This window comes from Pelobates fuscus, chromosome 1, assembly GCF_036172605.1.
Source record: "Pelobates fuscus isolate aPelFus1 chromosome 1, aPelFus1.pri, whole genome shotgun sequence".
Taxonomy (NCBI): domain Eukaryota; kingdom Metazoa; phylum Chordata; class Amphibia; order Anura; family Pelobatidae; genus Pelobates; species Pelobates fuscus.
In genome coordinates, this window is record NC_086317.1 from 159,303,407 (window position 1) to 159,330,083 (window position 26,677).

General features: G+C 40.5%; 1 protein-coding gene across 2 annotated transcripts in view; it reads left to right on the top strand.

The window, feature by feature from the left end:
- The window catches only part of LOC134608456 (zona pellucida sperm-binding protein 3 receptor-like), a 125,954-nt gene that overhangs the window by 88,563 nt on the left and 10,714 nt on the right, over window positions 1-26,677 (top strand). For both annotated transcript variants that reach the window (XM_063451282.1, XM_063451273.1), the window contains exons 9-13: window positions 1,386-1,565; window positions 2,753-2,935; window positions 9,697-9,888; window positions 11,663-11,762; window positions 23,851-23,927. In XM_063451282.1, the coding sequence (XP_063307352.1) occupies window positions 1,386-1,565; window positions 2,753-2,935; window positions 9,697-9,888; window positions 11,663-11,762; window positions 23,851-23,927 (732 nt within the window). The remainder of the gene's footprint in view (window positions 1-1,385; window positions 1,566-2,752; window positions 2,936-9,696; window positions 9,889-11,662; window positions 11,763-23,850; window positions 23,928-26,677) is intronic.

The window sequence follows — 26,677 nt, forward strand, 5'->3', positions numbered from 1 at the left end:
GAAGGAAGAGATTCTTTATTCGGTTCACCGATCGGGACTCAGAGGGACTAATGTCACCAAAATACAGCAAGTTCTGAGCCCCGGACAATAGTGCAGGCTCCTTATATAGGCACATAACTCCTCCCATATTAAGCTCCACCCGCACATTCTCTTGACCAATCAATACAAATAAGAATTAACTTCCTGCTTGACCGCATGGCCTGTCCAGCACAATGGAGGAGGGGAATACTACATCCTGTATTCTTGCACATGCTCCGTACACTACTGATCGTATCTTGCCTCGTGCAACCAACTGATCGATACGTCAGCATATGCACGTACACATGCCACGTGGTAATCTCGGCCTACTAAATTTATTTTTACCGAGATTCCACCACAGTACTCCCTCTCTCTCCCTCTCGTTTCCCCCACCCCTACATCTTACTTCAACTCCTTTCTCTCTCACTTTTTTCTCTTTCCTTTGTCATGGATTGGACCTGAAGAATACAAAACCAAAAAGGTTACCTGTGCAATATCCCAAATCTGTATGTATATTTCAGTAAGATTTGACATGTTTTAATAAGATTTGACTAATTAGTGTATTTTCACAATTTTAACCCCTTAAGGACACATGACATGTGTGACATGTCATGATTCCCTTTTATTCCAGAAGTTTGGTACTTAAGGGGTTAAAAGGGAAAAGGCAGACATCCTTTTTGTAACGGTCATTTATTTATGACTTGTCTAAAGAAAGAATTAAACAAATGCATGATAATGATGGACTGCCAGCCCTGGGCTAAGCTTCTGCTTCTGTTAATTATGTTCAGAATGTCAGCAAGAGGATAGAGACACAAACCTGTATTCATAACGCTATAGTGGCCTTGCACTAGTTTTTCCAGTGCAAAGACTCCTTTGGCATGGCTCACCTCTCAGCCTCCCGCAACAATATCAAGGATGCGTCATTTCCGCTAGCAATGGTCCAATTCAATGCTCCTCATAGTAGAGCATTGGGCACCTGATGTGCATGTGCATTGAGTGCCAACAGGTACATCCAAGCTTCCCAGTAGGATAGCATGGTATTCAGTGCTTTCCTATGGACTTCTTCGGCATGTGACAGAGTTTTACATGGTTAGTCCTGCTGAAGCGCCCTTAGTGACTGTCAAGAAGACAATAACTAGAGGTGGATTTAATCCTGCAATGTAAACATTGCGATTTGTAACAAAAACTGCAATGTTTTACACTGCAGAGTTAAAAGGACAGGGACCTGGCACCCAGACCACTTCATTGAGATGAACTGGTATGGGTGACTATAGCGTCCCTTTAGGGAAGCCACAACCAGGCAGAATCTATGTGTGTTGCCTTAAAACATGTAATAAATGTGCAACTTTCATATTTTTTATTTCCAGCTGTAATCTGTGAAAACCCTTCGGCTCTAACCAACGGATATTATAGTCCAGACAAAGATCAATATGAGTATCTGGACTCTGTGAAGTATTCTTGCAACCAAGGCTTGGAATTAATCGGTGAAGCTTCTGTATATTGCACTAGTGATGGAAACTGGAGTTCCAATCCACCTGAATGCAAAGGTTAGAATTGTAGACCACTGTTAACCAATTATGTGCTGGGAAACTGAACAATGCACTGTAGTAAAGCTTTAGACACTCCTTGAGATAATATTTTTAGTCTATATTTTTCTTATTATTTTTAAATGTCTTAAAAACTGTACTCCGAAAACACTCAAATATGTATGAAAGTTTGGTGGGTTTTTTTTGCTGCATGGAGCTTTTCGTGTTAGAGAGAGAGTGTGGAGTAAAGGAAAATGAGAAAAAAAATGTAACCTACTGAGCCACATTACATAAACTAATTTTCTTGGCACTATAGCGTCCCCCTTTGTCAAAGCCCCTCCTCCCCTCCCCCCCCCCTCAAACTTCCCCCTCACCCAGTTGTGCAGAAGGGGTTAATAACTGTTATATCTAATAAGGGACACTATAGTCACCAAAACAGATTTAGCAGTTATGTTGTATAGATCATGCCCCTGCAGTCTCATTGCTCAATTCTCTGCCATTTAGAAGAATTGCTTTGTTTATGCAGCTCTAGTGTTGCTAAGAAGCAGCGATTGGCAGAGGCACCCAGTCGGGGTGCCAGGCGGTCCACCACACCCCCTGCAACATACACTGCCGCCCCTTGTCCTCCTCACACACACTCTGCCTCCCTATGTCCCTCTCACACACACTCTGCCGCCCCATGTCCCCCTCACACACACTGTGCCGCCCCATGTCCCCTTCACACACACTCTGACGCCTCATGTCCCACTGCGGTCCTATGTTCCACTCACACATTTACTGCTCATTGGCATGGTTTACATGGTTTTTGCATTTACTGCATTAGTAGCATTCCCTTGCCCCAGGGTGTGGGGGAGGGTGCATGCTTGTGTGTGTGTGTGTGTGTATATATATATATATATATATATATATATATATATATATAACTGGGGGGTTGGGGTGGGGATGGAGTCTTGGGCCAGCCCTGTGAAATTGAAAACAAATGAAAAGTCAGAAATGGTTACTAACATTTTTGAATCCCACTTCTGGTTTAATCATCAAATCTTTGATTCCAGCATCTAGTGGTGTACTTTTAGAGTGAGATATTTGACCATTTAGCATTGATGCCAAATCTGCCTAATAAATTAAAACAGAAAATAATTGCAATAAAAAACATTTACATTTGATTTGTTTTCTTCAGAAATTAATTATTGCATCTCCCATTTTCATAGTTGTGCGCTGCCCTGAACCTGGAATTGTTCCCAATAGCCGAAAGACATCCGGATTTTATGGTTCATATAAACTGAATTTTGTTGTGACATATGAATGTCTTTCTGGTTATCAAATGGTTGGATTCGCCAGTGTAAAATGTAATGTAAATAATGAGTGGGAACCTGCATTGCCCAAGTGTCTAGGTAAGTTATTGTTGCCTATCACTACAAACTCTATAGTATCCAGTATTTATTTTGAGGGACACTATAGACATCAAAACAACTTTAGTTTAAATGTATTCTATGGGCAGACTAGATGGGTTCTTATCTGCCATCAAATTCTATGAATACAAATCTGTATTCCTTTTTAATTTTTTTGTCAATCTTTGTTTTATTGTGGCATATATTGAACAAGAGATACAGTAATTAGTGATGTCCTGAACTGTCCACCCGAACCGTTCGCAAACTGTCCGCCGGCGAACAATAGCGTGTTCGCGGTGGGCAAACATACGCGATTTCCGGTCCGCCCCCTATTCGTCATCATTGAGTGAACTTTGGCCCGGAACCTCACTGTCAGCAGACACATTCTGGGAGGGAGGGTCTGCTGCTGATTGACTGGAATGTGTCTGCTGACTGTGAGGTTCCGGGCCAAAGTTCACTCAATGATGACGAATAGGGGGTGGACCGGAAAGCGCGTATGTTCGCCCACCGCGAACACGCTATTGTTCGCTGGCGAACAGTTCGCGAACGGTTCGGCGGACAGTTCGGGACATCGCTAACAGTAATACGTTCTGGATATATACAGTATAAGTCATATGGTAAAGACAAACATATTAGGACCAGCGTCCGCGTGCATACACGATATATATCACAGTATTGCATTATCAAGGTCACTTTGTGAGAGAGATGGCTCAGTTTCTTTAAAATTGCAATGTTTTACATTGCAGGACCAAGGGAAATAGGAACAGTGCACCTAGACCAGGGGCAGGCAACCTTCAGCTCTCCAGATGTTGTGGACTACATCTCCCTTGATGGTTTGCCAGCAATATGGCTGTAAAAGCATTATGGGAGATGTAGTCCAAAACATCTGGAGAGTCGAAGGTTGCCTACCCCTGACCTAGACCATTTCAATGAGCTGAAGTCGTCTGGGTGCCTATAGTGTCCCTTTAATGGAGTGGTTTTGGTGTGTTGCACAACTATGTAGACACACACTAACAGACATACAAGCACACAAAAATTTACAAAGACACATTCTAAAACACATACTAATACATACAGACAAATGAGAAACACACATGCAGACATATAATAATCTACAGATATAGTCTAGTAGACCCAAACTAAAACACATGCAGATACAATGCTCCTCAGTATCAGATCCTTTCCCAATCGCTTTTTCAGCTTTCTCAGCGTTTTGCCTTGCATGCGCAACAGCCTCCCTATGGGAAAGCATTGAAGTGGCTGAGATCAACAAAACTGATGGTCTCAGCCATGGAGGCAGGGCCAGCTATGACAAGACCAGCATGGCATGGGAAAAAAAGGTGAGTAAATAAAAAATGTCAGGGTGATTGGAGCGGAGCCAGTCACCTAAACAGCCCCACCAGCCCACACCAGCACTATATTGTCAGGAATACATGTTTATATAAATAAATTTGTTCCGGACACTATAGTGTTCCTTTAACCCCTTCCTGACCTCGGACATGCAGGGTACGTCCGACAAAAAACAGCAGTTAATGACGTCAGCGGCTAAAATGACCCGAGTACTCAACTGGACCAGCGATCCGCGGCGATCCCGGTCGGGGGGGGACTGCTCGAGACCCCAACAGCAATCAGGCAGTCCTCCAGACACCTAAAGGGTAAAAAAAATTATGTAATTAATATATTATACATATAGTATATATGTATAATGTATTATAATATAAAGAATTTTCTAATATATTATTCATATATTATTCATATATATTGCTGCATTATAAGTGTACTTTCAGATAAATACACATATATCTCAAAATACACTTATAATGCAATTATATATATGCATTATATATGAATAATATATTATAAAATGCTTTAATTATTGTATTATATATTATATATATAGTAAATAAAAAAGTGTGTATGTATGTATATATATATATATATATATATATATATATATATATATATATATTAATAATAAACACTAATATTTGTGTTCAGTGAAGTCTCCCGAGTATAACAATATCCCCCATGTACAGGTTTTATGGTGTTACAGGGTCAATATAAGGCTTGCCCATTTCATTTTTTTCATTGAAATTTGCCAAGTTGGTTATGTTTCCTTTGAGACCGTAAGTTAGTTAGTGTTCATATTAGTTTTTTTCATTTTTCACACACAAACAAATAAAAATGCTAACTTTGGCCAGTGTTTGGCCAGGGGCGGGGCTCAATACGGCCCTTACCCGCTGCTGTTACTGCTGCACATGGAGGTGCAGCAAAAAGGAATCTCTGCCTCTCCACCTAACAGGCTCCAAGGAAGGACTTCAGGGAATCCACTCCTCCTCCAGCTCCTGTCTGTAAGTAATAGTGTGTGTGACTGTGTCTGTAAAACTGTCTTCCGGTAACTGTGTTTGTGTGTGTGTCTGCATGCCTGTAACTGTGTTTGTGTGTGTGTCTGCATGCCTGTAACTGTGTGTGTTTGTGTGTGTGTGTGTGTCTGCATGCCTGTAACTGTGTTTGTGTGTGTCTGCATGCCTGTAACTGTGTTTGTGTGTGTCTGCATGCCTGTAACTGTGTATGTATGTGTGTGTGTGTGTGTGTGTGTGTGTGTGTGACTGCATGCCTGTAACTGTGTGTGTGTGTGTGTGTGTGTGTGTGTGTGTGTGTGTGTGTGTGACTGCATGCCTGTAACTGTGTGTGTCTGTGTGTGTGACTGCATGCCTGTAACTGTGTGTGTGTGTGTGTGTCTGTCTGCCTGTAACGGTGTGTGTGTGTGTGTGTGTGTGCCTGTAGCGGTGTGTGTGACTGTAACTGTGTGTGTGTGACTCTCTGCCTGTGACTGTGTGTGTGTGTGTGACTGTATATGGGACCGTTTGCCAATAACTGAGTGTGTGACTGCCTGGCTATGACTGTGTGTGTGTGACTGTAACCGTGTGTGACTATCTGTCTGTGACTGTGTGCATGTGACTGTCTGCTGCTGCCTTTTACTGTGTGTGTGACTGTATGCCTGTGAGTGTGTGTGTGTGTGTGTGTGTGTGTGTGTGTGTGAATGTATATGTGATTGTCTGCCTGTAACTGTGTGCATGACTGTCTCTGACTGTATGTGTGACTGTCAGCCTGTAACTGTGTGTGTGTGACTGTCTGCCTGTAACTGTGTGTGTGTGTTTGTGTGACTGCATGCCTGTAACTGTGTGTGTGCGTGTGTGTGTCTGTCTGCCTGTAACTGTGTGTGTGACTGTAACTGTGTATGTGTGTGTGACTCTCTGCCTGTGACTGTGTGTGTGTGTGTGTGACTGTATATGTGACCGTCTGCCAATTACTGTGTGTGTGACTGCCTGGCTATGACTGTGTGTGTGACTGTCTGCATGTGACTATGTATGTGTGACTGTCTGCCTGTGACTGTTTGATGTTGCCTGTAACCGTGTGTGACTGTCTGTGACTGTGTGCATGTGACTGTCTTCTGCTGCCTTTTACTGTGTGTGTGACTGTATGCCTGTGAGCGTGTGTGTGTGTGTGTGTGTGTGTGTGTGTGTGTGTGTGTGTGAATGTATATGCGATTGTCTGCCTGTAACTGTGTGCATGACTGTCTCTGACTGTATGTGTGACTGTCTGCCTGTAACTGTGTGTGTGTGACTGTCTGCCTGTAAATGTATGTGTGTGGGGCTGCAGGGATTTTGTAGAAATGGGCAGGGGTTTTGTATTGGGACAGGAGTCTTTATAAGGGGATTTGTAGACTGGAGGGGGGCAGTACAGGATTTGTAGACTGGGCGGGACAGGGGTTTTGTAGGAGGGGGTAGGGCACACAAGGGTTTTGTAGAAGGGGGCTGACAGCGGTTTTGCAAAGTTTCCAAATTTGTTCAATACATAAAAAAATAAAAAGGAAAACATTTTAAAAATGTTACAGTTTTTTTTTGGGGGGGGGGGGAGGTGGTGCCAAGCCCAGGATCCCCCCCGGGTGCCAAATGCTCTAGGTACGCCCCTGGACATACCCCATTTTGAATACCCTGGGCTGTCTACTTTTTCAAATGGTATGTCATGGCGGGGTTAATTTTCATCTCTGGGCTGCCATACCGTCTCAAAGGCAACATAGCCAATCTGGCAAATAGCAATTTACTAAAATAGAAATGGGCAAATCTTATTTTTGACCCTGTAACTTTCCAAATCACCATAGAACCTGTACTTGTGAGACATTACTCTACACAAATATGAGTGTTTTAGAGCTGTAAAATGTATTATACTGATAATGTCATCAGTGAAATGGCAGTTTATGTGTAAAAAAAATGCAAAAAAAACTAATATAACCATCCATTTTGGCCAGGGTTTGTGACTAAGTGGCTACTAAAAAAAGACTGGACGTACCCCATTTTGAATACCGTGGGTTGTCTACTTTAAAAAAATATGTGGTTTGATGGGGGTAAATTACATTGGCCGGCTTAAAAATGTCCCAAATAGGACATGGGTGCATGATGATCAGCTGTGAAAATTCGAAGTTGGAAAACTGGAAATTTGCACCCTCCAAATAAGGTATTTTAGCCCCCAGAGAACCCGACACACCTATACATGGGTGGTATCCCTGTACTCAGGAGATGTTGCTGAACACATATTGGGGTGTTCTTTGGCAGTAACCCTTAAAGTTCTTTGTACATGTATTCTTAAATTGCTATGTGTGTTAAAAAAATTACCAATTATTATTTATTTTTCTTAATTTGGCATAGATTGGTGGTAACATGGTTGCATGAAAAGAGCATTAAAAGAGTCAAAATACCCCAAGTTTAATACCTTAGGTTGTCTTCTTTTAAAAAATATATACATGTTAAGGGTTATTCAGGGATTCCTGACAGATAACAGTGTTACAATGTAACTTGCGTTAATTTTGAAAAAAAATGGTTTGGAAATAGCAAAGTGCTACTTGTACGTATTGCCCTATAGCTTCCACACAAAAAAAAGCTAAGAACATATCAACATTGGGTACTTCTAAACTGAGGACAACATTTAGAAACTATTTAGCATGAGTGTTTTTTGGCGGTTGTAGATGCGTTGGGGGTCAAAGTTAGAAAAAGTGGGTTTTAAAAAAAAAAAAAAAAATTTAATCATATTTTATAATTTCTTATAGTAAATTATATGATATGATGAAAATAATGTTATCTCTAGAAAGACCATTTCATGGCGAGAAAAGCGGTATAATGTGGGTACAGTAAATGAGTAAGAGGAAAATTACAGCTAAACACAAACACAGCAGAAATGTAAAAACAGCCCTGGTCCCAAACGGTAAGAAAATTGAAAAGCGGTCTGGTCACTAAGAGGTTAATGCTGAATGGAAGGTGGCTCCAGGGGACTTCAGACCCTTAAACCTATTCAATATCATGAAGCAGTTACAATACATGTAGTGTGCTTTTAAGTTGTACTAGTGTAAAATTTATTGTGTAGAAATTGCAGGTGTGTCCAGCACGATAAAACCTGTAGTGATGATGATATTATCAGTGAAAGTTCAGTTTTTGAGTGCAAAAAGCAAATATGAATGCTAATTTTGGCCAGGGTTTGTGACTAAGGGGCTACTAAAAAAGACTGGACATACCCCATTTTGAATACCATTGGTTGTCTGCTTTTGCATGATGGGGATTATTTTCATTCCTGGACTGTCATACAGTCTCAACGGCAACATCTGGCAAATTTCAATGTGTAAAAAGTGAATTGGACAAGCTCTTTTTTTACCCTGTAACTTTCCAAAACACCATGAAACCTGTACATGACAGGCATCATTATAATTGTGGGTCATCACAACATTTAAATATGTGTGTTTTAACGCTAACAGCATTATGATATTTATTGTTAAAATCTCATGCATAACTTGAAAAATAACAAAATTTCTCACACGTTTTTAGATTCTATTCATATTAAATTGTTTAATATATTAATATTTATGTGAAAAAAAATGAACAAAATTATATATAAGTGGGTACATTTAATATGAAAGGGTAAATTATGGTTGAGCAGACATATATCTCAAATTCTAACTTTTATTTTTGGTCAGAACTTGTACAATTGCCTTGGTAAGGGATTAAAAAACAATATTATATTAAACATAATATATGGGTGTATTTAATTGTAAAATAAAATTGGAACAAAATATAACAAACGTGCCATATAAATGCACAGACTGTTGGAAAAACATTGGTCATTAAAGGACCACTATAGGCACCCAGACCACTTCAGCTTAATGAGGTGGTCTGGGTGCCAGGTTCAGCTAGGTTTAACCTTTTTTGCTGTAAACATAGCAGTTTCAGAGAAGCTGCTTTGTTTACCTATGGGTTAATTCAGCCTCTAGTGGTTGTCTCATTGACATCCGCTAGAGGCGCTTCCGCACTTCTCACTGTGATTTTCACAGTGAGAAGACGCCAGCGTCCATAGGAAAGCATTGAGAATGCTTTCCTATGGACTGGCTGAATGCGCACGCGGCTCTTGCCACGCATGCGCTTTCAGCCAGGGACGTCAGAAGAGGGAGGAGAGTCCCAGCGCCGAGGGAGCCCGGCGCTGGAAAAAAGGTAAGGGATTAACCCCTTCCTCCCCCTTCATCGCCACGGGAGTGGGACCCTGAGGGTGGGGGCACCCTCAGGGCACTATAGTGCCAGGAAAACGAGTATGTTTTACTGGCACTATAGTGGTCCTTTAAGCTAAAGATCTGCATATTTTTGAACAACATTTTGTTAGTTATTAGTAGTTGGTTATTACATTGAATAACAATTACATTTCATTACTTTTAATCACGACAGGTAAATGTTGGTCATATCCTCCATCTTTAGAATATGCTGAGTTGGATAAAAGCATATTTGGTAAGATATACCTTGAAGATTCAGAAGTTTCTTACCGTTGCCGGGAAGGCTATGAACCAGTTCCTGGCACAGAGCCTTCTATTAAATGTTTGGGCAAAAAAGGGTGGTCTACTCCTCAACGATTCTGTACCTGTAAGTACATTTAATCTTTGGGTTTTTTTGCTTTTTTTCCTATGTAAAATAAGAAAGGATAAAATAAATGGTGTAGTAGTGTTTAACTACTTGGATGAATTACATTGTTCAATGAATGTAACCTTAAAAAATCATTTAAAGTATCACTAAAGTCACCCAGATCACTTCATCTCAATTAAGTGTTCTCAGTGCAGAAGCATTGCAGTTTTGTAAACAGCCACTAGAGGCGTTTCCTCTACAAAGGAAGTCTCTGCACTGGAGAAAAGGTAAGTAAAAAACTTTTTTCATGTTTTTACTGCAAACTGGGGGCCCGGGCTAAAATTAACCTGCAACTAGGACACTACCGCATTAGGAATACAGGTTTGTAATTCTAACGCTGTAGTGTTCCTTTAATATCATTGAAGAGTTTATTTACTGAATTCTGGGTTGTAGAAAATTTAAATCTGCAACGCAAAAAATTAAATCGGCTATTATTGATTACATTTTAGAGTTACATTCACAGCAATTCAAAGTTGTAAATAAGAAGGGCTGAACTAATTTTGTTGGAAATTGAACCAGTAGGATCAAAGCAACATAACCAGTACAACAAATTGTGCAAATAATATGTGGGTTCCATCCTATGGTTTTCTTTTTCAAGACAATTTGCATTATAAGTAATGTATTGCACTTTAGTAATTATGGTGGATTGAGTTCCCTTTAACTTGCTTATCTCGCAGGCAAAAACAAAATGTGTTATACTTAAGATATATATGTCACACATAAGAGATATTTTAGAGCAAAGAGAGAGGGAAAATGTATAACAATACAGTACTAAACAGAGAAAACTACACTTGTTGGTTGCTCATAAATGATGAACTGAATCTTATGATATAAAACCTGATGATCCTCAATACTATGGCAAATAGGTTAAAAAATATATCTTAGAAGAGACGTGAAATAAGATTATAATATGTATCTTCATAATTTGGCACAAAATTAGAAGGAAATGAAACTGTCTGGAAAAGAGATCGACTTTTCAGAGTTAGATGTGCTGGATTATGTTATTGAAAATGTGTCTATGGCCACTTGGAAGAATAGGGGTATTAATAGAATAATACATATCATGAAAAAAGGAAAAATAAGACATTTGCATCATTAGTAGAAGAATTTACATTATCAAATTCAGATAAATTTACATGTCTAAGGATAAAATCTTTTACATTGAGACACCTGTTCAAACAGGTCTAATGAAGTAAGGGTTTGGAGAGTTTCTTTGGTCAGTGGAGGACAGTGAGAATGTTGTCAAGATGACTAAGTGGCTACTAAAAAAGACCGAACATACCCCATTTGCAATACCTTGGGTTGTCACAGCGTATGATATGATTTTTTCCCCCCTGATTTTTCTTTTCTCTGTAACTACAGCAGTGGTGTGCTTTAATTCTAACTGTTCATTGAGGGGGTATTTATATTTAGTTCTACTTGTTAGACATATACAAAAGCCTGAATTGCAAGACAAAAGGTTATAAAAAATTGACAACGATATTGCAAAATGTATGTCAAAATGGTGAACATGCAAATATAGCTGAGAAGGAGAATGTGTCAAATTCATCTACTTTAACCTAACATTTTCCATTCCCTCCAATTCTCCATACTTTCTGGATTATAAAGTAAGCCTGTACGATATTAAATTGCCGCTAAATTAAATTGGCAAATGGATGGCATATATTGTTTACAGAACATACTAAACTGGAGGAATGCAATTAATTGATAATGCTCACTTTCCTTCTCCTTACAGTGAGATCATGTGGAAATCCAGGTGAAATAGAAAATGGTCATATGAATGCAACCAATAACTTTTTATTCAAATCCTATGTAATTTATAATTGCAGTAAAGGGTGAGTATAAATCAATGATATTACTATTTCATGATGTATGTGAGTATTATGATTTAACTATTGAAATAGCAGCAAACAAACATTTGGTTATTAAACAGGAAACAGCTAAAAAATGTATATATAATGACATCACAACTGACATGCAATCAGATCCAGTGACAGGTTATAAAATTAACATGCTATAGCCATCTTTCTTTGTAGCAAATGCACTAACCAGAATCCAGGATAAATCAATGACAGAAGCTATCCCTAATGGCAAATCTCGAATCTTCAATAGATTATGAAGAAAAAACTGTGATCAATTGGAACTTCCTGTGCTGCTACTTACCTCCTGGAGTCCATATGATTGGAGGGGAAAAGATAACAGCCAACAAAATCTGAAGAAAAGAAAAAGCTAACTACAAGAAATCAAACCACAAAAATCCAAATAGATAAACAGGAAACAAAAGCTATACGGAAAAATTCCTAAATTAAACTGAAAAATAAAATGAAAAATAAAGTATATAAGCAAAGATTACACAATCAAAAGATTATATAAATTAACTATATGCTGAAGCCATAATACTTGTTGTTTCAATTAAGGAGCCACAAAAAAAGAGGACTATGGAATGTCCACCAAACCTTTTATAACCAGTCACAGGATTTGATTGGTTGTCAGTTGTGATGTCATTATAGGTTAATTTGTATCTAAATTTTTCTTTCCTGCTGTTTCAAGTAATGAAAAAGTTAAAGCATAATAGGGACCTCCATGTCATGTAATAAAATCCATTTGTATGTATTTGTTTTGTGGGTTTTTTTTGTGGTGCAGAAGTGGTAAAGTTTCGATAGTTTTACTAATTATAATACTTATATAATATTTTAGTTATTTTACTTATGACAACAGACATATGGCAGCTATGTAAAGGGCCGGTGCAAGGATTCTTGCCGTCCTAGGCAAAGAACCATTTTGCCGCCCCCTCAGGAATGCAACTACAATCTCACAGAGGTTTACTCACTAAACTCTGAATTTAAGTTAGTTGAAAATCAACATTCAGGCACTTGGAGGATCAACCCAGCGCTGGGGGGGTGGGAGGGGCTGTTCAAGAGCCGCTTTCCCAGCACGCCAACCAGGAAACATCCCGGTGGGCACCCCCAGCAGGTCGGCAATCCAGCTGAATGCCTAATTCAACTAACTTTTGCGCCGGCCCTGGTTATGTAAAATGCAGACTGGGTATGCAAGATTCAGTCAATATGCAAGCTTAATGTGTACACTTCGTGGGCAGGACAACCTCTACTTAAATTATACCACATCAAAATAAACACATACGCAGTGTTTGATAAATAGTTTGTAACTGTATAGTGTGAAAACAGAACTGCAGAACAGTAACTATTACTAGTGGATGCAATGTACTTTATTTATATGTAAGAATGTGTCTTGACTGTGTCTGTCTTCTGCCCAGTCATCTGTGTTTAGCCTATTTACCTCTGCCTATTTCAGCTTGCCTATTTCATCCTGTCTCTTTCTGCTTTTCAGTTCTATGGAGGGAAAAACATAGATGTATAGTTTTAGACATGAATGTTTACTCAATATTTTGTTAGATGTCCCCATTCTATATTTATAAAGTGCAAAATGTTGGTGCTATATACAGACATCCCAACATGCAAAAGCTCATTTCAGGGAGGTGGCTTCACCAGCAACTGCACCCTCACCCTCTCACACACAACCATACACGCGCGCACATACACACAGCCACCAAACATGTATGAACAAGGACATGATATTTATCATGACAGAACACTATTATTTACACATAACAACTATTTACACATACGTTGACACATGCACATACTCACTGACACACAGATATAGACACTGACACATACACACACACTTGCACATACACACGGATACACACACTAGCACGTACACACACTCAGATACACACACAGACACACTCAGATATACACTGACATACAGATACACACACACTGGTAGATACACTCACTGACACATATACACACTTAGATAAATGCAGATACACACACTGGCACATACACACTCACTTAGATACACACACTAACACTTGCACATATAGAAATCCAAAAGGAGAGAGCTAGGTCTAAGACGAGTACACTCCAAATGGGGTTAACCCAAGGCTATGGAATTCAACAAAATTAGAAATATTGGAGTGTACTACTAGGGAATTGGGATAAGTGATTATGTATTGTGAAATATAAAGCTTACCGTATATACTCGAGTATAAGCCGACCCGAATATAAGCCGAGGCCCCTAATTTTACCCCAAAAAACTGGGTAAACTTATTGACTCGAGTATAAGACTAGGGTCGGAAATGCAGCAGCTACTGGTAAATTTCTAAATAAAATTAGATCCTAAAAAAATTATATTAATTGAATATTTATTTCCAGTGTGTGTATATAATGAATGCAGTGTGTATATAATGAATGCAGTGTGTGTGTATGAATGCAGTGTGTGTGTATGAATGCAGTGTGTGTGTATGAATGCAGTGTGTGTGTATATGAGTGCAGCGTGTGTGTATATGAGTGCAGTGTGTGTGTATGAGTGCAGTGTGTGTATGAATGCAGTGTGTGTGTATGAGTGCAGTGTGTGTGTATGAATGCAGTGTGTGTGTATGAATGCAGTGTGTGTATGAATGCAGTGTGTGTGTATATGAGTGCAGTGTGTGTATGAATGCAGTGTGTGTATGAATGCAGTGTGTGTATGAATGCAGTGTGTGTGTATATGAGTGCAGTGTGTGTATGAATGCAGTGTGTGTATGAATGCAGTGTGTGTGTGTGTATGAGTGCAGTGTGTATGAGTGCAGTGTGTATGAGTGCAGTGTGTGTGTGTATGTGTGTGTGTGTGTGTGTGTGTGTGTGTGTGTATGTGTGTGTTGCAGAGCCTTGGGGGGGGGCAATTTTATTATTTTTTTTTACATTATTTTAATATTTTTTTTCATTATTTTTTTTATTTACTTATTATTTGTTTTCATTATTTTCATATTTTTTTAATTATTATTTATTATTTGTAATGTTAATTTTTTTTTTAATTATTATTTTATTATTAATTTATTTTGTTTCGTCCCCCCTCCCTGCTTGCTAGCTGGCCAGGGAGGGGGGCTCCTTCCCTGGTGGTCCAGTGGGGTTGGTAGTTCAGTGGGGGGGCTGTGGGGGCTGCAGAGATGTTACTTACCTGTCCTGCAGCTCCTGTCAGCTCTCTCCTCCTCCGCGCGGTCTGTGCAGCTCCCTCTGTCAGCTCCCACTGTAAGTCTCGCGAGAGCCGCGGCTCTCGCGAGATTTACACTGGGAGCTGACCGAGGTGCTGAACGGACGGCGCGGAGGAGGAGAGAGCTGACAGGAGCTGCAGGAAAGGTAAGTACAGCTCTGCAGCCCCCAGTCTGTATTATGGCAATGAAAATTGCCATTATACAGACTATTGACTCGAGTATAAGCCGAGTTGGGGTTTTTCAGCAGAAAAAATGTGCTGAAAAACTCGGCTTATACTCGAGTATATACGGTAACTTTTATTTATACATAGTAAAATAGCATACTAGCTTAGTATTGATGCATGTACACACTTATAAACAGGGCCGCCAGCAGAAATTTTGGGGCCCCTAAACTCAACACAGGGTCTGGGCCCCCTGGGGCCCTCCTCCAATCCCGCCCACAGGGTCCGCCTCCAAATCCCGCCGACAGGAATACACACACACACAGACACAAAATCATACACTGATACAAAAGGACACAGATACACACACAGATACATGCTAACAGACACACATACTGAAACAGACATACATGCATACATACTGACACACACACATACTGAGACATACTAACATACATACAGACACACATGCATGAGGACATACACATACATACACCGACATACATACACACAGACATACATTCAGTCATACCGGCATACATACATATATACATACATACAGATATACTGACAGACATACATTCATACAGACAGACATAGAGACACTGACATACATGCACACATACATACATACAAAGACATACATTCATGATGGCATACATTCATACTGGCATACATGCATTTATACAGACATACATACATACATTCATACATACTGACATACATGCATACTGACACCCATACACACAGACATACGTTCATAATGACATGCAGACATACATTCATACTGACATACTGACATACATACATACATTCATAATGACATACATACATGTATACATACATACATAATGACAGGGATCCTCAAACTTTTTAAACAGGGGGCCAGTTCACGGTCCCTCAGACACTGTCGGGGACCGGACAATAAACAATATGAACGAATTCCTATGCACACTGCACACACACGCATAAGGACATAAATACACACACACACATGCATACTGACATATATACATATATAAACAGACAGACACAGACATATACATACATATTGAAATACATACAGATACATACACACAGACAGACATGCATGCATACACATACTGACTTACACACACAGACATACCTACTGACATACATACATACATACTGACACACATACATACATACTTACACACATACATACTGACAGACACGCAGACACACATACATACATACATACACACATACATACTGACATACTGACACACATACTGACATATTGACATGCATACACACATACATACGTACATACATACTGACATACATACATACATACATACTGACATACATACCGACATACATACATATTGACACACATACATACTGACATACTGACACACATACATGGATACATAGATACATGCTGACATACACACATACATACATACATACACACACACACAGACACACACACACACACACACATACATACTGGCACACACATACATACTGGCACACACATACATACTGACATACATACAGACATACTGACATACATACATAGATACATAGATACATACTGACATACACACATACATACTGACATACATACATAGATACATAGATACATACTGACATACACACATACATACTGACATACATACATAGATACATACACACATACATACATACTAACATACACAAATACAGCTAATTTTGCTTACCTTTTTTTTGCAGGTGGTAGGCTGTAGAAACAGAAGGCACCAAAGTGCTGGGTTCCCAACAGGGGGAACTAGAGTGTGTCTGCAGGACTCTATAGGGGATAACCCTTGTATATATATATTTGTATATATACAAAAATAGAGTGAGTAGGCGTATTCCCTGGCTAGAAAGCTTCAGGAGCGCCAAGAAAAGGAGTTCTGCAGCTGTTGTACTGCTTTAAATAATGGTCTAAAATTATTTCATCGCGGGTATCATTGAAAATATGATCCCAAATGAAAAATAAATAAACAAATAAAACTTAATATACCACAACCATTATATACACACTGGGGTGGGTCTGCAAAATATACTAGTAATATGAAGTGAGGCTGGTGCTGTGGAGGGACAGTTCAGCTGCTTGCGTGATATTGTGCACTAAGGACTTGCTAACCTGAGAGGCACAGGCAAATGGCAGCTGAATGTGTCCCTTGGCATCAGAGTGTAGAAAAAAATAGTAAATAAATCAATCAATCCCAAGTATCAGCCAGTGGGAAACAAAGTATCTCTGTATGACTAAGGAGATACAAAGTTGCAACTTAATGTGCTGGAGATTCAATGTATCAGCCCAATGGCTATTGAGTGCTGGCAGAGTCAGTTGTTGCAGTAGTTGCCCCTATTCCTGAAGGAGCTGTAATGAACCTGCTGAAGGAGAAAAAAGATTTCTACACTTGTAACAGCCCAATTCCTGTTAAGGGCTGGCTAAGGCAGCTTGTTGCAGTGGTTGCCCCTAATATTGAAGGAGCTGTAGTAAGTCTGCACTTGGAAAACTAATTGTAGCTAGCTCTAACGTCGGTTAGGCATAACACAGACCCACTCCCCTAACCCAGTGGTCACATCAAACCTGTGGTGAAATAAAAAAAAAAAAAGAGCAACGACCTAACGTACGTTTCGGCGCTATTGGAGCGCCTTTGTCAAAGGTGAGGTGGTAGGCTGTGGCTGATGGGAGTCTGCATGGCTTTCTTCCCTCCAGCGCGGCGCGGAGGGAACTGGGAGGAAGTGATGGCCACTTCCTCCCAGCAGTACTTTGCGGCTGCGAATGTTTTAAAGGGGCCCGGTCGTGCTATTGCACAGCCGCAGCGCAGACCGGGCCCCTGAAGAAATAGGGCCCATCAGGTGGCCCTAAGTGCGTGGGCCACCCGATAGGCCCCAACAGCGTGCGGCCCCGGTGCAACTGCACCGGCGGCAGTTCCACCGCTACACGTCACCCCCTGATGGCAGCCCTACTAATAAATAATCTGCAAAAACAGGAGACAATAGAGAGAAGAAAAAAAACTGTGAAAAGAAAAGAAGAGAAAGGTGCAATAAAAAATCTGTTAGAATGGAAGGGGGACTATCGCCTAAATATCACTATCCGATAACACTAATAATCAAAACTCCCAAGTATCAATAGATGTAAGAAATAGCAGTTCCAAGTTTCTAAATGATACTGTTAGTAGAATAAATTGTAGATATCTAGTCTGTGCCTTCGAGGGCATCTATTACTAATAAAAGTAACTCGCTATTCTGATCTAGTATACAGATATCCTGTCTGTGCCTTCCAGGGCACCTATCTATAGTTGTAGCGACTCCTTATACCAATATAGTCCACATCCTTCCACACCATTAATTAAAATTCTAGCAATCGAAATAAAGTGGATCCTATCTAAATATCGGACCAATCAGGAACATTTCCCTCAAAATTATACCGGCCACATACAATAGCCTATGGGAGCTCCGGCGACGCTGGAGGTCCTCAAGCTATGCATGGGGACCTCAAGAATCCCCATAGGAAAGCATTGAATAATTATTTCCTATGGGGAGGTCTAATGCGCGTGTGCGCACCCTTTGCCACTCATACGCATTTGGTCTCCCCCGCCGACATCAGCCGTGGGTGTGGGCGTAGCCTGAACCAGCGCTGAGGGACACAATATATTCCCCACTGTTTTAGAAAGATATATGCTTGTTATTGTGCCTATAGAGTGCTGAAGAACTACGTCATACATATGCAGTGAAAATAAATAACTACATCCATATATATATTGCAACATTTTTAAAAAGACAAAGAGGGGCACTTATTTTAGAGGTGTGGCTGTGGTGTGGGACCAGGGGCAGGGCTGTTCTGAGAAATTTTAGGTTACTTACAAATAATTTATCCAAATAAAATGTAATTTAGAATAAGAGCAATATATCGTTTTACAAACTGATTTATAAACACATTTATTGTAGTAAAAATGTACACATTAATGTAAGTATTAATGCTGTGGAGCTCTGGTATACACTCAGACAGGGCCGGATTAAGGTTATTAGGCCTGGTGCTGACAATTATGATGGGGCTAATTGCAGAAAACACTTATAAACACAAAACACTTAAACAGTCATGCCCCCCAAGCATCATGTATCTGAAGGTGATGCTGGAAGAAAACTCACACGATGCAGGTATAAGAAAACACATACCCTATGCTAATCTCTCCCTTTATCATTCATGCAGGCTGGCCAACTAAGAGAGTACTATGCAGATTGCGCTCTGAGCCTGGCGCAAATGTGTCTAATGATGCGCTCGCTCTACACTTTCTGGTGACTGTCCCCTAGCACTCACTTGTCCGTTCCTTTCCTTACCTCCTAACTAGCATGCAGAAGCTTCTGTTATACAGTCTGGAACAGAGAACAGGTGGATGTAGTGAATGTAGACTAAAAGGGCCATGCAACACTGTTAGAGAAACCAAAGCAGGAAGAAAATTAGCAGTGTGCAAAGTCAGCTTAACCTTAAAGGGACACTATAGTCACCTGAACAACTTCAGCTTAATGAGATTGTTCAGGTTAGAACTATAGCTCCCAGCAGCATTTCTCATGTAAACACTGCATTTTCTGAGAAAATACAGTGTTTACATTGAAACCTAGGAACACCTCTAGTTGCAGTCACTCAGACTGCCACCAGAGGAACTTCTGAGTTGATGGATGCATAATTCTCATCCATCCACTCAGATGTGATGCCAGCAGACAGAGGGTAGCACTGTGCACGAGTATCCTGTCTGCAGGCTGTCAGCACCGCGTGGGATTGTGGGAGACGGTGTCGGCTGGAGCTGACAGGCTGAAGACCGAGACCGAGCAGGAGGGGAGGATTCAAACTGTAAATAAACTTATTTTGTGACTGAGTGACTGTCTGACTTTGGACTAGGAGGGTTACAGTAGGGGGGCGGGCACACGCAGCGAGCTGCGCTGTCAGTCAGCTCGCGAACGCGCATACCGCGCACATACAGCGCGGTATAGTGCTGAGTGTCTTCAATGCCGCTCTATGAAGAACACGATTGGTGCAGAGCGAAGCCACGCATGCGCACCAGATCGCTATTGAACACTGCTGCTTCATCATTTTTACGAAAAAGGGGGCCCGGCCAGAAGAGGAGCTCGGCGCTGGAAGGGAGGTAAGTAAATAGACTTATAATCACTTTTTAAAGGGGAAGTAAATATAAAAGCAAGAAAGAAGGCTTGGTGACCTGTCTTTCTTGCTTTTATATTTTGACTAGAGTGATCCTTTAACTCACAACTTACACACTAAATGGTAGTGAATTAGGGATAACCACACATGCAGTGGCGTACATACCGGGGTCGCAGGGGTCGCGGCTGCGACCGGGCCCGGCCCACCAGGGGGCCCGGCCGCCCTGCGACCCAGGTATGTATGTCACTGGGCCAGCCTCTTCTCCTGGGGGGCCCAGGAGCCGGCCACCTCAGGGCCCCCCGAGGCTGGCCCTGCTGTCACCCGGCTGGCCGGTCCTGCGGGCGCGCGAGGGAGCACTCTCCCCTGAGTGCTTCCTCTTCAGCTCCCTCGCGCACCGCAATGATACCGGAGCCGGAAGATGACGTCATCTTCCGGCTCCGGCATCAGTACGCGGCGCGCGAGGGAGCTGAAGAGGAAGCACTCAGGGGAGAGTGCTCCCTCGCGCGCCCGCAGGACCGGCCAGCCGGGTGACAGCAGACCCAGCAACACCACTGGACCCCAGGGAATCCCCTCAGCTCTCCCACAGGTAAGGAGGCTGGGGGGATTAATAAAAAAAAAAAATGTGAGTGTGTGTTAGAGTGTGAGTGTATGTTAGTGTGTGTGTGTGTTAGTGTTAGAGTGTGTGTTAGTGTTAGAGTGTGTGTTAGTGTTTGTTAGTGTTAGAGTGTGTGTTAGTGTCAGAGTGTGTGTTAGTGTGAGTGTGTGTTAGTGAGTGTGTTAGTCTTAGAGTGTGTGTGTGTGTGAGTGTATGTTAATGTGTGAGTGTGTGTTAGTGAGTGTGTTAGTGTGTGTGTCTGTTACTGAGTATGTTTGTGTGCGTCTGTTAGTGAGTGTGTATGTATGTCTGTCACAGAGTGTGTGTCTGTCAGTAAATGTGTGCGTCTGTTCATGAGAGTGTGTGTGTGTGTGTCTTAAGCACTTACCTTTCTCCAGCGCTGGACTCCCTTGGCGCTGGGAATCTCTCCGCCCCGATCCGCCTCTCAACTCCGAATGCGCATGCGTGGCAAGTGCCACGCGCGCATTCAAACCGCCTATAGGAAAGCATTACTCAATGCTTTCCTATGGACGTTCAGCATCTTCTCACTGTGATTTTCACAGTGAGAATCGCAGAAAATCCTCTAGCGGCTGTCAATGAGACAGCCACTAGAGGCTGGATTAACCCTCAGTGAAACATAGTTTCTCTGAAACTGCTATGTTTTCAGCTGCAGGGTTAAAGGGACACTCCAGGCAGCCAGACCACTTCTGCTCATTGGAGTGGTCTGGGTGCCAACTCCCACTACCCTTAACCCTGCAAGTGTAATTATTGCAGTTTTTTTAAAACTGCAATAATTACCTTGCAGGGTTAAGTCCTCCCCTAGTGGCTGTCTACTAGACAGCCACTAGAGGGAACTTCCTGGTCCCTATCACAGATTATCTGTGCTAGAGCGTCGCTGGACATCCTCACGCTGTGTGAGGACCTCCAGCGTCGCTCTATTCCCCATAGGGAAGCATTGAAATTCATTTTCAATGCTTTCCTATGGGGTGCGCTAATGCGCATGCGCGGCATTACCGCGCATGCGCATTAGGTCTCCTCGGCCGGTGGGCGTGATCAGTCTTGCCCACCGGCCTACAGAGGAAGAAGGTGGAGCGACGGGGGAGGAGCGGGCAGCGACGTGGGACATGTCGCTGCCTCAGGTAAGTCACTGAAGGGGTTTTCACCCCTTCAGCAACTGGGGATTGCGGGGTGGGAGGGAGAGGGACCCTCCAGTGCCAGGAAAACTGATCGTTTTCCTGGCACTGGAGTTTCCCTTTAAAACTAGAGACCTGGCACCCAGACCACTTCATTGAGCTGATGTGATCTGGGTGTCTGTAGTGGTCCTTTAAGTGTATGTGTTTATGCATGCACTGGCGTACATACCATGTGTTGCGGCCCCAGCCCGCGCAGAGTAAGCACGCGCGCGCGGGGGGGCCCACGGATCAGTTTTCGCACCGGGGCCCCATAGGTTGTGTGTACGCCACTGCACACATGAGAAGGATTTGGGAATTGTTATAGACAACAAATTAGGCAGCAATATGCAATGTTAATCTGCAGTTGCTACGGCCAGTAAGGTTTTGTCATGTATAAATAGCGGCAAAAATTCTCGGGATGAAAATATAATTTTGCCTCTTTATAAATCGCTGGTAAGACCACACCTTGAATATGCTGTGCAGTTTTGGGCGCTTGTTCTAAAGATAGATATCATGGCACTAGAAAAAGTCCAGAGACTAGCTACAAAATTGATAAAAGGAATGGAACATTTTAGTTATGAAGAAAGGTTAAAAAAATGTAATCTGTTTAGTTTGGAAACACGGCGCCTGAAAGGGGATTTGACAACTTTATACAAATATATTCGGGGCCAGTACAAACCATTATCTGGAAATCTATTCATAAACAGGGCTATACATAGGACACAAGGTCACACATTTAGGCTGGAAGAAAGGAGATTTTATCTAAGGCAAAGAAAAGTTTTTTTTACGGTAAGAGCAATAAGGATATGGAATTCTCTGCCTGAAGAGGTGGTTTTGTCAGTCATTACAGATGTTTAAACTGCAATTGGATAAATACTTACAAAAACATAACATACAGGGATATAATTTCTAATTAGTGGGGTAATAGCTGCTTGATCCAAGGAGACATCTGACTGCTATTTTGGGGTCAAGAAGGAATATTTTCCTAGTTTGTGGCAAAATTGGAAGCGCTTCAGACTAGTTTTTTTTTGCCTTCTTTTGGATCAACAGCAAAAACATATGTTAGGAAGGCTGAACTTGATGGACACAAGTCTCTTTTCAGCTATGTAACTATGTAATTATGTAACTTATTTTTATTGTTAGCCAGCCCACACAAGGTTTGTTCCCCTACATCCCTCTTACGTTTCCATACTTATAGAAACACTCTGCTGCCCAAATACAAACAGAAACCACAGTTTAGTAGATATATGTCCCAATAAAATTAAATTGAAATCTGCCCTTTTTGTAAAATGAAAAGAAAGGCGACACACTCTTCCCACATAAAGCATTTCAGCAAGTTAAACTGCTCTAGGGTTCCAGTGCGTCCATTTATTTCCCCCTGCACAAAGCAAGAGCATGTGAAGAAGCTAATAAAAATAAAAATAATAAGTGTTTATATATATATACATCATTTTTTTATTTATTTTTTATCAGTGGGTTTATTCCATGGGCATGGAGTTTCAGCTCTATCAGCTTCTATGTTAATCCGGCCCTGCACTCAGACATATCAACATTATGGAAATCATAGAAAAGAGGGGCATTAGGATAGAAAAAAGGAACATAAGAGTTCGGGCAAAATAGGGACTGTCCCTCCTAAATAGGGACATTTGGGATGCATGATATATACATACACGGACGGCAATGTATGTTTAAAGTGCAACATTAGATAAACACTTTAACAGTATTTTATGCTTAGATATGCTGCCTTATAATGTGTATGCTTATAACTTTTTAAATCACAGGTACAAAATGATATCGAATTCTAAATTATATTGCCAAGCAGATGGGACTTGGAGTAGTTCACCTCCTACGTGTAAAGGTAGGTGACAAAGCAACAAAGTATTAATATTAAACTTCGCCTGGGATGTTTTTGTATTTTCTAGTGACATGGCTGCTTATAATAGCCTCTAACAAGGTAAGTGAATGTAGTGAAATGTCATCCCTAAATCTTCCTTCACTGGCAATTTCAACCCTCTTTCTTACTCCTGGCATGTCAGGCGTGGTATCATTGTTAAACTCTCACGCATGTAGGATTTCTGCACAAATTGGTCATAAAATGTGATCTGATCATCATCTAAGTCACAACAATAGACAATCACAGTCTGCTTAAACTAATAACACACAAATAATGTAATGTTGCCATGTTTTTATTGAACACACCATGTAAACATTCACAGTGCAGGTGGAAAAAGTATGTGAACCCCTAGACTAATATGAATAGAGTAAAGAGCACAACCAAATCTTAATATATACAAAAAAATCTTTATTAATATGGGTATATACTATAGGAATGTCTCTATAGGTATTCACAACAAGAATACAAAGTCATATTATAATAAAGTATATAACTGAAAGCAATTATGAGCATGTATAAACACGCAATGCGTGGTATATAGATGAAAGAAATGACAAGCAAACAGACCACTGTAATCCTAGTATAAGCAAACCCCAAACATATAACAAAATACGAAAAAGCATACCAAATTCAGTGAGAAGCAGGGACAGAGTCAATAAAAAAAAAAACGTTTGTCAAGGGTGCCATGCTTTGGGGCTGCTTTGCTGTGTTAGGGCCTGGACGGATTGCTATCATCGAAGGAAAAATGAATTCCCAAGTTTATCAAGACATTTTGCAGGAGAACTTAAGGCCATCTGTCTACCAGCTGAAGCTCAACAGAAGATGGGTGTTGCAACAGGACAATTATCCAAAGCATAGAAGTAAATCAACAACAGAATGGCTTAAACAGAAGAAAATACGCCTTCTGAAGTGGCCCAGTCAGAGTCCTGACCTCAACCCGATTGAGATGCTGTGGCATGACCTCAAGAAAGCGATTCACACCAGACATCCCAAGAATATTGCTGAACAGAAACAGTTCTGTAAAGAGGAATGGTCAAGAATTACTCCTGACCGTTGTGCACGTGTGATCTGCAACTACAGGAAACGTTTGGTTGAAGTTATTGCTGCCAAAGGAGGTTCAACCAGTTATTAAATCCAAGGGTTCACATACTTTTTCCACCTGCACTGTGAATGTTTACATGATGTGTTCAATAGAAACAGGGCAACATTTCATTCTTTGTGTATTATTAGTTTAACCTCTTAAGGACTGAGCCAAATGTACACGTTGTGAACAAAACAAAACGTAAACAAAACCTGGCATTTGTGCTACATGTCTGTCCAACCGTAATTCACCTCTTTCATATTAAATGCACCTACCCTTATTATAGATCATTTTATTCAGGGGAAACAGGGCTTTCATTCAATAACAAATATTTAGCTATGAAACATAATTTAATATGAATAAAATGGGAGAAAATAAGAATTGTTGTTGTTTTTTTAGTTCTACATGACATTTTAACTGTCAATGTCATAATACTGTTTGCTTTTACTGCAATAAAATACACATATTTGTATTCAGCAAAGTCTCGCGTGTAAAACAGTACCCCCTATGTACAGGTTGTATGGTGTTTTGGGAAGTTACAGGGTCAAATATAGCACATTACATTTGAAATTGAAATTCGCCAGATTGTTTACATTGCCTTTGACACTGTATAGTAGCACAGGAATTAAATTTAAACCCATAATGGCATACCATTTGCAATAGAAGACAACCCAAGGTATTGCAAATGGGGTATGTCCAGTCTTTTTTAGTAGCCATTTGGTCACAAGCACTGGCCAAAGTTAGCGTTAGTATTTGTTTGTGTGTGAAAAATGCAAAAACCGCCTATTTTGGCCAGAGTTTGTGACTAAGTGGCTACTAAAAAAGACTGGACATACCCCATTTGCTATACCTTGGGTTGTCTACTATTGCAAATTGTATGCCATCATAGGGGTAATTTTCATTCTTGGGCTACCATAGGCTCTCAAAGGCAACGTAACCAATCTGGCGAATTTTAATGTGAAAAAAATGAAACACAAGCCTTATATTTGACGCTGTAACTTTTGAAAACACCATAAAACCTGTACATGAGGGGTACTGTTGTACTCGGGAGACTTCGCTGAACACAAATATTTGTGTTTCAAAACTCTAAAAATTATCACAGCAATAATAGCGTCCATGTAAGTGCTGTTTGTGCATGAAAAATGCAAAAAACTTCACTTTTACTGGCGATATCATAGTTGTAGTACATTTTACTGTTTTGAAACAGTAATATTTGTGTTCAGCGAAGTCTCCCGAGTAAAACAGTACCCCCCCATGTACAGGTTTTATGGTGTCTTGGAAAGTTATAGGGTTAAATATAGTGCTAGCAAATTAAATTCCCTATACTTTCGGCATGGGTTGTCAGGCAGGTCCCGCTAATTGTAATTAATGAAGATACCTAATTATGTAAAAATATTACATAAATATATATGTAGAACTAATATATGTGTATATATATACGTATGTGTGTATATATATGTATATATGTATATATATATATATATATATATATTTTTATATTTTTATATTTAGGTATATATATAGTGATATATAAGTATATATTTATGTATATAGATATATATTATTTCGTTCTACATGTATTTTGATATAAATATATATATATTAATATCACAATACAGTTAGAACAAAATAA